We start from the raw sequence: 12,368 nt of genomic DNA, 5'->3' as shown, positions 1-12,368 counted from the left end.
ATTCTACGTTGTGCCCATCCCAGGGATTTTGACACGTGTATAATGACATGTACCTACCATGATAATATCCACAGAATAATTTTCCTGCCCTTAAAATCCTCTGTGCTTTGTCCGTCTTCATGTTTTCTTATTTTACATCCCTGTTTTTTCTGACCGGATGCCCTCCCTCACCATCTCCACCTTGCCCTTTGAAATTACTACAGTTCCTTTAAGACGCAGACCAAAGTCTCTTCCAGCATGACTCAGTTGCTTTTCAATTTCCTTATCATTTCTATGCACCGTTTGTATACCATCTGCCTTGTGTCACCTGGAGAACATTCCTTTGGGGAGCCCACTGATAGCCTTTATTAGATCACTGGCTCATTTTGCAGGAGGCTGCATCTTTTTCATCTTTGGTATATCACCCACAGTGCCCAACACAGTACCTGGCATAATACTCTCTTTCACTGACTGCTGCCTAAATTGAACTAAGAATAAACTCCCAATTCACCAGTAATTTTCTTGAGTAATAAGCCATGCATAGAATCAATTCTTGTTTTAAACATTATTTATAATTCATCAACCACCCAACCACAATGTGCTGAGGTACCTTCCCTGGGCCATTGAATGTAGAGTGAAAAAAAGGTGACATAATGTTTTATTTGGCTTCCTTATAGCTACTGGAGATCCTGGGCATAATTTACCACCACATGCCAATCCTCAGACAAAAGGAGGAAAGTTTTCAATTTATACTAGAAGCCATCTCCCAGATAGCCAGCTTTCACATGGATGCCGTTGTTGTCAACCTTTTACAGAAGCCTCTGCCCTTCGACAGGTAGATTCTCATTGAACTGGTACTTTCTCCCAGGAAAAGCTACCCTGCAAGGCCTTGGGGAAGGATTTACTGTTTGAGAGAAAGATAGCAAAGATTGAAAACAAAGGTTGGACAATTTAAAAATTGGTATTTGAATCACAAGTAATGTTTTTTTCAAGTGTTTTTTTATTGAATGGTACTGAGATTTAAAATACACACACTCACGCGTGCGCGCACACACACACACACACGCACACACTGTAACTCATGAAAATCAAATGGAGGGGGGGGCAGAAGGCGGGGAAAGAGGAATGAGTGCTGAGGAGTGACATTGGCCAAATTATATTGTTATCATGTGTACATGTATGGATATGTAATAATAAATCCCATCATTATGTACAACTATAATGCACCAATAAAAATGTGGAAAGAATTATAATTTCAAAATATATCATAGAAATAAGTGATATTAAAAGGTGAATATTCTCTCCTTTCTTGTTGGCTAGGATGCACCTATGTGAGAGGTTACCATCTTAATGGACATTAACAATCCTTGGTAATCCAAGGCCAGAATGATAGATTGTTAAATAAAATATCTTTAGTATCCCTTGACATGCAGCTTCTTAATCTGTCCTTGAAATTGTAATTAAGAATAATGTGGTTGGAGAGAGTCAGATGGAAAAGCTCACAAGGAGTTGCGTCTTATCTTTCAACCTCCTACCTTAACACCCTAGGGACACAAAGACATTGTGGAAGGCCTTAGCTGAAAACCCAGCCTCCACTGGCAAAGTCATTCGAGTCTTAATAGAGAAACTGGAGATGGGATTAGAAGATGATGTCGCTGGGAAAGAAGTGATTTCTGTGAGTCCAACATTGCATCACCTGCCTGGGACCATTCCCTACTCCATGATCTGTTCCCACCAGGAACCTGGTTCTGTGGCTTTAGTCGTACTTCTCATAGGCTAACTTTAAACTCTACCCTAGTTCGTATTAGACAAATACGGCAGTCATTTTGTCTGTGGCTGATCATTTGGGGAAGCACAGTTCTCACCTGCCCCAGAGCAAATCTATGCATCTATATTTCCAAATTAGTCCTCAAGAAAACCAAAGCACCTTTTGGTTTTTGAAAAACTCCAATGATGATAGACATGATGTTCTCAAGGCAGTCCCAAGAGAGAAACATTTACAGATAAATAAGCCCCCCTTTCCTCTGTTTTATCCTGAGGATTGTCAACTTGGAAAACAATCATTGGGGGAGAAAACAAACTTGAAGATCAGCCCCCAGAGAAAAGATGGTCTTGCAGAAGAGAATGCCATCTGACTGACTTGCTTTGTCCCCTCAGGTGGCCTGTGCTATATATGAAGTGATCTCAGTGGGAACCCCTGTCACCGGCTTGTACCCAGAGCTGTTCACTCTCCTCCTGAAACTGGTCAGCTGCACGCTCGGCCAGAAGATGCCCACTTCTTTCATGAGCCACAGGAGGCGCGTGATGCAGCCTGGGGAACGGCAGCAGATGCCAGACCCCTGCAGGTAAATGGCCTGGCAGGGAGAATGTTTCAGGGCTGTCTTCCACAGGCAGAGTCCTAAAGAGGGGCTATGAAAGCCAGGCTCTGCACCTGTCGGCAGGGCATCCAATATTGTTAAGAAATGAGGTCCTACTGTCCTGAGGCTATGATAGCAGGCCCTGCAGTTCCTTTTCCCTGACCTAGTACCCACTGTGGCTGCCCAAAATGGGCACATGGGGAATAATGGCTATGCCTTCTTTCCTAAAGGGCCCACTCTGCTCATTTGGTTTCCTTTATCAAGATCTTTCCAGGAAAGCTGGAATTCTGTGATATTAAGACCAGTAGGGAAAGAAGGAAAACACAAATAAATGCCATGTTTCATCAAATCTAGACTTCAGCAACTGAAAAAAACAACATTATTTTGTGTACCATTGAGAAAGGAGAAAAAAATATCAACTAAGCCATAAGTCAATGCTTTCTTACATACATTTTTTTCTTCTTATATACACTTATTTTCCTCCAAATTTATTGTGTTTTTCTATAATGAGATTAAAAAAAAAAGTCTTCATTTCCCTTTTCCCAAGTGTTGTGATTCAAAAAGACAGGTCTTAACTGTACACTAATCTTCATCTCTTCAATGTCATGTATGCTGACTTAGTTTCATATGTAAATATTTATTATTAGTTTAGCTTTCCTCAGGGATTTATACATTGATATGTACACTGATAGACACAAGCTTTCTTTGTCCTCATCTTACCACTTGACAATACAACTTTAAATGTGTCACATATAAATGCTTCCTTGGTCAAGGTCATTTGCAAGGGCAAGTCGGTTTCTGAAGAAATCTTGTTTGGTGGATAAAGGATCCCCCCAAGGGATTCTTATTATTAGTTTTTCCTTATATTGGGATCCACTGGACTTCTTTTTAAAGAGCTTGCAGAAGGAGGTACAAAATCCCCCTTTCTGGTCTTTTGATCTCTGAAAGATATTTGTTCACGTTCTCTTTCTTCCTTCGGACAGAATCGGATGGCGTCTTCCAAATGCATCTCTTCCAGATAGGTCTGTTTTTTGCTTTGGGGGATTTCTGTTGGGGGAAGGTCTGAGGAGCACCACAGGAGACTGTGGTGCCAACAGCCCGGCCATGCAGCTGCCACTTATATTTTTAAATTTTTGTTTTACACTTATCAAAAGAGCTCTTCGAATGGAAGTTCAGTAGATTAGACAAAGGGGAACAAAGGAAGGCAGAGGGGACATGAATAGGAAAGAGAGTGGAATGAATCTTAACTTTCCGATATACATATATAAATATACCACAGTGAATCTCCACGTTATGTACAACCACAAGACTGGGATCCTAACTAGAATAAGATGTACTGTCGTGTATAACTAAAAAGAAAAAAAATGCAAACAAACAAAAAAAAAAACAAAAACAAAAACCAATTGTTTGGTAAATCAACTTTTATCTAAATGATAATTTGACCATTTGTGTCACATATATCATGAATATCAAAATATAATTCATAAACTAAAAAATGAGTTCATCAAGGATTACTAGGCATGAGATTTTCAACCTATATAACATCACTGTTTCCTTTGCCTTTTGCATAAGTTTTCATTCCAATGTCAAATCATAGTGCAACTTTTGTAAAGGTGTTTTAAAAGGCATGTAGACTCAATTCATGCAGTTACAATAACACGTGCAACTTGACTAAAATGAAAACAATATCAAGAGCTACACCTGAATCCAACCACATACATGTGAATGCACAAACCATAGTTACCACGTCACAACCACTGTCTAGCCGACAGTAACTGTGTACCATACCATCCATCCTGTGCAAGATGCATCCTGATCTCACAGAGGCTACTTTAGAATCAGTGAAATAGGGTATTTTTCACCTTCCATTCTCAGGATTTTTTGTTTTCATTTTTTCTTGTAGAAGGTTGACAAGATTTGGTGGCAATATTTACTAGCCCATATCATCTGGACGTCTCCTTTGATCCCAAGAATAAAGTATGAGAGCAGAGCTGCCTGTTTTTCTCTTGCACAACATCCATAAATCCAGGGTTGTCAGAGCATTATGTGGAGCGGGAAGAGTGGCTTTGGGATTTCACAATTTCCTGTTTGGGACTGACTTACTTTTGTGATGCCTACTGTCTCCTTTAGGCTCTCAACTACAACTCTGAAATGTTTACAAGCACAAGCCATGAAAGAAGGCCTTGCAAAAGAATCTGACGAGGGGGACAATTTGTGGACCCTCCTTTGCAGTCTTGATAGCCATCACATAGGCGTATGTGCACTGGCCAGGTAATGTACATTGTCTAGAACCAGATGCAAAAGAGAAAACCAAAAGAAAAGAATAGAGGTGCAATACAGGCAACTTCACTGAGAACAACTGGCTCACATAGAATGTATGATCAAAGAAGAACACAGGAAAGAAAGAGCAAGAGATGGTAGGATCAGCCCCAAACTCCTCACTCCCCTCAAGAAAAGGGGAGAAAATTCAAGTGAACAACTTCAGACAAATGACATTTAAACTGGATAGTTGAATGGGCTATTTTAAAATTTAAGGCTTGGTGATCTTTCATCAGGTATTCTTTTTTTAGATAATTTGCCTGAGGAACAAGTAGGCTAAGATTTCCTCCATTGTTTAGAGAAAAATAAAAAAGATTCTTCTAAAATTTGCATTTCCCAGGAGCATGCTGGTGTGGCAGCGTGGAGTCATCCTGGACATCATGGAGCAACTCTTCCCATCCCTTACCTCCTCCTCAGAGAACTACCGAATAACCGGCACAGCTTTCTTCTCTGAGGCAAGAGAGAGCACCCATCAAAGCATGCTCAGTGGTCTCTTGGGGCACTTCTTTCAGGGTCTAGTGCTCAGCAAGAGCTGAAACCATAGAATGGGGACCTTCAAGGGGAACTCCAGTAGCAGAGGAAATAGCTCCTGCCAGAGATACCTAAGCAGGGAGCAAAAGAGGAAGAACACTCCCTCAAACACACCCTGCCCTCTGTCTTCAGAAATAAACCTTCCAGGGCAAAGAAGGGAGGGAACTAAACCTGGGAGGGAGAAAACAAAAAGTAACCAACAATCATAACATTACTGACTCTTCCAACTCTGGCAGGAAGACTGTTCCCAACACTCCAACGAAAAAACATCATCAGTAATCCCTGTTTTCCCTGCCCCGTTTTCCCACTGAGACTGGGAAAATCCTCTTATTCGGGTATCCTGGTTCTCATGACCACATAACCTTGGCCTGTGGGCTGTCATAGCTGGAGCTTATCCTCTACAAAACCGGCTAGCTCACCCAAAAGCTTTCTTCTCTACTACACAGCAGTGAGGCCCTTTCTTTGTAGTTAGGATGCATCTGGCACCCTCTTGAAAGGGAGGTCAGACCCTAACTAAAGGGGAGGAGTGTGTTGATTTCAGCTCATGAAGGAGCCAAGCCTTTGGAAGCTGGGGAATCTACGAGATGTGCTGATCTTGATGGATCAGAGTGCCTGGGATTCCAATGCCACTCTGAGGCAAATGGCCATCCGAGGGCTCGGTAACACAGCATGTGGGGCTCCTTATAAGGTAAGAGGTGTTCACGGGGAAAATACATCACTTAAGTAGTTTTTAAATAATTATTTACTAACCCACACCTGGTAGTTGCTTAGAAATTAATCAAAAATCCCAATATATTACTGAAGTGTAGTGGCTCTTGGGTTCAAGTACGTGTGACCCTAACAGAATTTCAGTCTCCTTGCCTGGGAACTCCTACAGTCTTCCAGATACACATAGAGGAATTTTTGAGATTAAGAGACTTTATTTCAAAATAGGTGAAGAAGCATAAGCAGATAATGTTAGAATCTATCATCAGAGGCCTGTATCACCTGGCTCGCACTGAAGTTGTCTGTGAAAGCTTGAAGGCTCTCAAAAAGGTCCTGGAGATACTTACAGACAGAGACGTGAGCTTCTATTTCAAGGAAATAGTGCTGCAAACAAGAACCTTCTTTGAAGATGTAAGTGAGCTTGCTCAGGAATCTTCCTTCCCCAGGAGTGAGTAAGCAGAAAAAGCATTCACATACTGCTTGTAGAAGATGGCAGTGTTCTACCAATATTCCTTGGTCAGCCCAGAGGTCACCTGCCAACAATTCTCATATAGTACGATGACTTGCTTAGTCTCTGTCCCCCTGAGGGTGCTCCCTGGCCTGGGAATCGTGACTGATGTAAGCAGGGTGAGCTAGAATTGTTGGGGAAAGAAAGCCCTGGAGAGGACCCTCAAATAACGGGAAACAGCAAACTAGATTCCCAGCTTCTTTAAAAGGAAGGATCAGCTGGAGCCCCACTTGCTCCTGTAATTTATGCACTCACCAAGACTCCCCTTCTTTGCTCTCCTTCCTTCCCTATTTCATCCCCACTCCCCAGGCTTGCTTCCAGTCCTCACCTCCCAAAGAAATTACTTGAGCCTAAATGCTCACTTCAAGGTTGGCTTTGTGGGGAACTCCGTGCAAAACTAGGCCTTGAATAAAGATGATGTTGCTCTGACACTGTCTTTTCCACTTCCAAAATGCAAAGTCTCATTTTATTCAGGAGTCAGTGAGCTACAGCCCACAGACCAATCCCAGGCCACAGCCTGCTTTTGTCAATGAAGTTTTACGGGAACACAGCCACACTGATTCCATGTGGTCTGTGGCTGCCTTCACCCTCCACCAGCAGAGTTGATTAGCTGTTATTACAAAGAGCACATGGCCCACAAATGATTACTCGTTTGGCTTTTTGAGAGAAAGTTTGCCAACTCCCAATGTAGTTCACAGCCTTAACTTCCAAAAGGATGAATCAGCAATCCCACACAGGGAAGGTCCATTTTTTACACCTTCCAGAAAACTACAGTTTATTATTTATTTTTGGTTTATTCACACCATCAATGGAAAAATCATACATATTCATAACAAATTAGATCAATTATTTTGTGATCTATACCTGCTTCACCTTGCTCTGTTGTCTGACGGCAAGCTGCTGGTTGCCTCCTGCAGTGCATTTTCATTAACATTAAGACTTTATTAAATTACTTATTTACCTTCCAGTCTCCAGGTTGAAAAGTCTTCGTTTCCTTCATTATTTATCATAAACCTAATTTTTCTGCTCATTAAATATTTTATAAGCCTGTGTCGGAGTCAGATCTCCAAATGAGGCCTGAGAAGTATTGAATACCATTTGAAGAAAAATTACCTCTCAAGTCCAACCTTTTCCTATTTATTTGCTTCAATTTTTTAAAAAAAATCTTTCTCTTTCTTCCTCTCTGGCAATTTATTAACCATGCATCTGTAGATTCTAATCTTCCATATATGCCCACAGTCAATCATTCTCAAGTTGTTTTTTTTTTTTTTATTTTTGCAATTTCCCCGATTTATATGCTAGTCTAAACCTAATCTTCGAAAGGAGCTTTCTGGTTTTTTTTGTTGTTGTTGTTCCCAGCCAGTTTCTATAATTTACCAATATCACGTTCAATTGTCAAATTGTCCTCAAAAGTGCTTTAGTGTCTTCTCTAAAAATAGCTATCATTCTTTTTTTCATTCCACAAATTACTGAATGCAACCTTTAACAAAGGACTGAAGTTACCCCTGGGGGGCCCACATGTTGGGTTTCCTGGGGTTGCTGTTGAACTAATAATACTTTTCTTGAATCTGGGCCTACAGTAAATCCCAAGTCTACCTAACATCTTGTGGTTCCTATAAAGTTTCTCAGTGCTACTGCAGGAGAAAAAAAAAATCTAAATTTTAGCTGGTTGTTAGATTCCATCTTTCTCATTCCTAATAGCCATCAATACCATCATATTTGCATAAAAGTAAAGTTTGACAAAACTTAGGTCTTAGTTATGACATACAATTTATTCTCCAGTAGTGTTCTTTCAGTATATTTAGCGCTGTACTTTTCTACAGATTAAGCCTACAACTCTGTAATCCCTTAGTGCGGTCTCTCTTTCTAAGTATATAAATACTTCCTGGTAATTCTCAAAACATGACGATGCTTCAGTGCAATGGTAGAACCAAACTCGTGGTTTCCTCCCCATGCTTTGGTCCCTTCCTGCTATCATTTCCCACATGTCATCCTGAGTCATCACTTTACTCTCTGTGAATCCATTTTTTTTTAACAGAAAAGCAAACACGTTGAATTTGACAGATAGTTCCTACTATCTCTCCTGACACCCTAAAATGTTTTTGCCAATTCTTTCTTCTGCTTTCTCATCATCCTATCTTTATTGATGTTACAAAATTCCAAAGTTGGTTTTGGGGGTTTTGTTTTTGTTTTTTTTTTTTTCCTTTTTTTAAATAAATGACTCTTTACCTTTTGGTACTCTGTTTTGATTTTCTCCATTTTTCTACAAAGAGATGTTTTAAAAATACACTTTGGCCTTATTCCTAATATATTTTAAAATGTTTCTATTTTCATGTCCATTGCACAGGTGTGCTTTTTTAGTTATTCTGATCTTTCCCTAATGAGTCATTTTTATTTTTTTGGATGATCTACATCATCTTCCTTTTCATGTTTATTGTTTAGATATTATTTAGATAAATAATTTTATGCTACTCAGGCCTACTTTTCCCTTTTATCCCTCTGTGTTCTTGAGTATTTTAAAGGAGGTTTCTAGGCCTGGGGGCAGTGTAGGGGTTGTCCAGAAAACTCATCTCACTTTATTTTCTTTCATTGCTGTAACATATGAAATAGTAGGAGGCTTCCCTGCTCCATAATCTTACCCTTTGTTTTTTTTTGAAATCATTTCCTACCCTCCTGGACAACAAAGCAGTCAAGGTTCATAACTTCACAAACTCAAAGAGTAGGTCCAGGCACTTGTTTGTTTAACTGAGACCCAAGGCCCAAATTACTGAGTATTTGGCACCTTGAAGGGGAGTACTGGACCTGGGAAAATTTAGATTAGAGTTCCCATATCCCTAGGATAATGTTATGTACTTGAGATAACTGATGTAAACTGCATAAGCAGGAATCCTCTCGGACCTCTGCAGACAGCACTCCTGTTTAATCGTTCCTGTCGTCACACTTTCTCCCACTACCTACTCAAAGACAAAAATCGAGTCTCTAGTTCCATAGCATCACCTAAACTCCAGGCCCTTAGTTTTTTAAACTCTTGCATTACAAGGAGAGAAAGAGGAGAATACACAGGGGTGGTGGCAATAGTGTGCCTAGTGCCTAAGTTCCAGCCTTCCTTTGCTGAAGTGGAACAGGTCGGGGAGGTTACCAAAGAGGTCCAGGAGGGACTGGCCTGTGAGAAGGTAACATTTGTTACCACAGGAGCAAGATGATGTGAGACTGACTTCCGTCTTGTTATTTGAGGATCTGGCATCCCTAACAGGAAGAAGGTGGAAGATTTTTTTTGCTGAAGAAATAAAAAAGAGCATGATTTCATTCCTTCTCCACCTCTGGGACCCCAATCCCAAGATTGGAGCTGTAAGTGTCCCTCCACAGACACCCAGACCTCCCCTCTCCCCAGGGCTGAGAAGCACCAGTAAGCCTGGTCTAGTGGGACTAGAAGCCATATCTGAAGTCACCCTACCCCCACAAAGGTGAACCTGAAAACTGCTTCTCCAATTCTGGGTACATTCTTACAACATGTTCCCAAGTTTCCTCCTCCATCCTTGAAACTGGGAAAATACCAGGGAGACTGTACACCCTCCAAACCACACTGACTTACACTGTTCCTTTCCAAACACTAGTCAGCACTTCTTCCCTGTAAGAAGAGGGCTCTGGCCTTATGGACTGTGACACAGAACACTGTTTTCCAGGCTTGCCGTAATGTCTTGGTCATCTGCATCCCCTTCCTGGGCCTTCAGGAGCTCTATGGGGTATTAGACCATCTCCTTGATCAGGATCTGCTAAGGGCCAGGGATTTCTATAGACAATTCTGTGTGAAACTGGTGAGTGTACAGTAAATGCTTCCTTGAAAATGGCAGAACAAGAGTCTAGACAAGTCCCAGAGGGGGAACCTAAAACAACAGCAAGGAATCTCTGGCCAGCGCCACCACTGTTCTGAAAGGATCACAGTGTTTCTTGATATCCCCCCAACATTCCCCCCAGCTCAAGTCCTGAGTAGGATCTGTTCTAGGTTCACGAGACTCACGTCCGTTGATTAGTTCCTTCATCCCCAGTGCCTTCTGATAAAATTGAGATCAAAGTACCCACAAGACAATCTTCAATCCATTAACAAATCAATGACTAGCTGTGGGCATGTCCACTGGCCTTTAGGGTTCCCTTCTGAGGGCCTGCAAGATGCAGAATGTAATAAATTGTCCTTTTCCAGTTGCTCTTTTTGTAATACACATCTCATCTAGGCAAAGAAAAACCAAGAAATTCTGTGGATCCTTCACACACACTCATTCACCTTCTTCAGCAGCAACTGGGAGATGATCAGAAGTGCAGCCATCAAGCTCACAGGTGAGCTCACATCCACGTTGCCCTCTCAGATGTGTCTATTCTCCCTATCCAGTTTTCTCTTGGACTAAGTATTAAGCTACCCCAGCATAAACACTGTTATTACTGGTATGACAATTTTTAGCAAGGCTGAGAATAAAGTCATTTTATGTCTTGCAACAACTTCCTTCAAAGGAATTTGCTTTCTGTTGCAAATGAAAACCTATCACCTCTTCTGGTTTGCCAATCCTGAGCTCTCCTCCCATCAGACTCTTCTCCCTCCTGAGCCCTCCATGTTCCTTTCATTCTACGCATTGCTCTTGCTTTTCCCAAGTCTTTGTTCCAAGCCTGCCACCTCTGCCTAAATACTTTCTTTCACTTCATTCCTTAACATGAACCATACTCCAGATTCTAAACGCAATTCAAACTGAGAGGTTGGGCAGAAAGCATGATATAAGAGGAAAACATGCCGACATTGATAACGGGAACCAGTACGCGTCTGTGAGTCACCTCTTGGTCAACTCTATAGAGGGGAAATAATTGAATCCTGGAAGATCTTTCTATTATAAAAATTCCCAAGTTTTATCTTGAAGCCTGTTCTGACTAACCAGCCTACAGGGGACCAGCCCACTGGCTTAGCCACCTTACACCTTACAAGTTCTTGAATACAGGAACCATATCTTAAACAAGTTTGAAACCCATTACCTGCCCCCACTCCCCACCCAGGGCCAATACTTTCCCAATACTCTCTGGATGAGTGACCACTTCCAGACATAGTTCTCAGAACTCAATAGAGATTCCACTCACATCATCCTAAGGGACTCACAGAAAGTTATGTAATTTGCTCATTCATTAACTAGACCATTTACCTTCTGGCCAGGTGTGGAGTCTGACATGATCTACTATTCCCTTTTGATGAAACCAGTAACTCTTTCTCCTGTTGACTTTAGATGCCATTGTTCTCAACTTGACCAGCCAATATGTGGCGTTATTAGAGAGAGAACAACTGATCACACGTGAGTGCCATTCTAGTTTCCACTTAGCATTTTGTTTACATTCTGAGGGAAAGAGAAACTTTTATTTCTCCAAGTTCCATGTAAACTTAGAAAAAGAAAACTTTAGTGCCCAATCATTGTCTCTGAGGTTCTCTAAACACTGGAATTTCCATGGTGCATAAAATAATCTCCAGCTCCACCCCTTTGCAGACAACATTCCCAGCAGACTGTGACAGCTGGAGGTTGTGTCTACCCCTACCGATCGAAAGGTCAGGGTTGTCTGTGTGCTTGGCCTGGAACCCAGGGCCTTGCTCATGCTAAGCATACATCTACCACTGAACTACACCCTCTCCCCTATTTCAGTGTTAAAATAGTTCCTCAACTTGTAGCTCCAAATTCTGCCTTTTAGAGTGAAACATGAGTGTGAGAAACAGTTGCTCACGGGCCTGACCCTCTGGTAACCTTCCAGTGCTGTGTAAAGCGGACCTTGCTTTGAGTTGCTTTTCCTGCTGGGCTCTGACTCTCCCCTTAATTAAGCTTGCTCTTCTTTCCATTTCAGGTCTCCAAGAACTTCGGCAAGACCACTGTATCAGTGTTCAGAGAGCAGCTGAAGCTGCTTTGCAGACCCTCCTGAGAAGGTGTAAAGAGACAAGCATCCCTTTGTAA

General features: G+C 41.5%; 1 protein-coding gene across 1 annotated transcript in view; it reads left to right on the top strand.

Annotated features, from left to right (window-relative positions):
* The window catches only part of MROH2B (maestro heat like repeat family member 2B), a gene marked incomplete at both ends in the record, with an annotated part of 67,633 nt that extends 55,265 nt beyond the window's left edge, over window positions 1–12,368 (top strand). Inside the window, 12 exons of the mRNA XM_081310152.1 lie at window positions 657–814; window positions 1,528–1,654; window positions 2,137–2,324; window positions 4,467–4,607; window positions 4,996–5,110; window positions 5,728–5,874; window positions 6,120–6,302; window positions 9,592–9,747; window positions 10,083–10,214; window positions 10,629–10,731; window positions 11,658–11,723; window positions 12,262–12,368. Coding sequence (XP_081166278.1) covers window positions 657–814; window positions 1,528–1,654; window positions 2,137–2,324; window positions 4,467–4,607; window positions 4,996–5,110; window positions 5,728–5,874; window positions 6,120–6,302; window positions 9,592–9,747; window positions 10,083–10,214; window positions 10,629–10,731; window positions 11,658–11,723; window positions 12,262–12,368 — 1,623 coding nt within the window. The remainder of the gene's footprint in view (window positions 1–656; window positions 815–1,527; window positions 1,655–2,136; window positions 2,325–4,466; window positions 4,608–4,995; window positions 5,111–5,727; window positions 5,875–6,119; window positions 6,303–9,591; window positions 9,748–10,082; window positions 10,215–10,628; window positions 10,732–11,657; window positions 11,724–12,261) is intronic.

The sequence above is a fragment of the Spermophilus citellus genome, assembly GCF_964194105.1.
Source record: "Spermophilus citellus genome assembly, chromosome: 1".
Taxonomy (NCBI): Eukaryota; Metazoa; Chordata; class Mammalia; order Rodentia; family Sciuridae; genus Spermophilus; species Spermophilus citellus.
The sequence above is the reverse complement of the archived record's forward strand: the minus strand, read 5'-3'. Positions and strand labels throughout refer to the sequence as shown.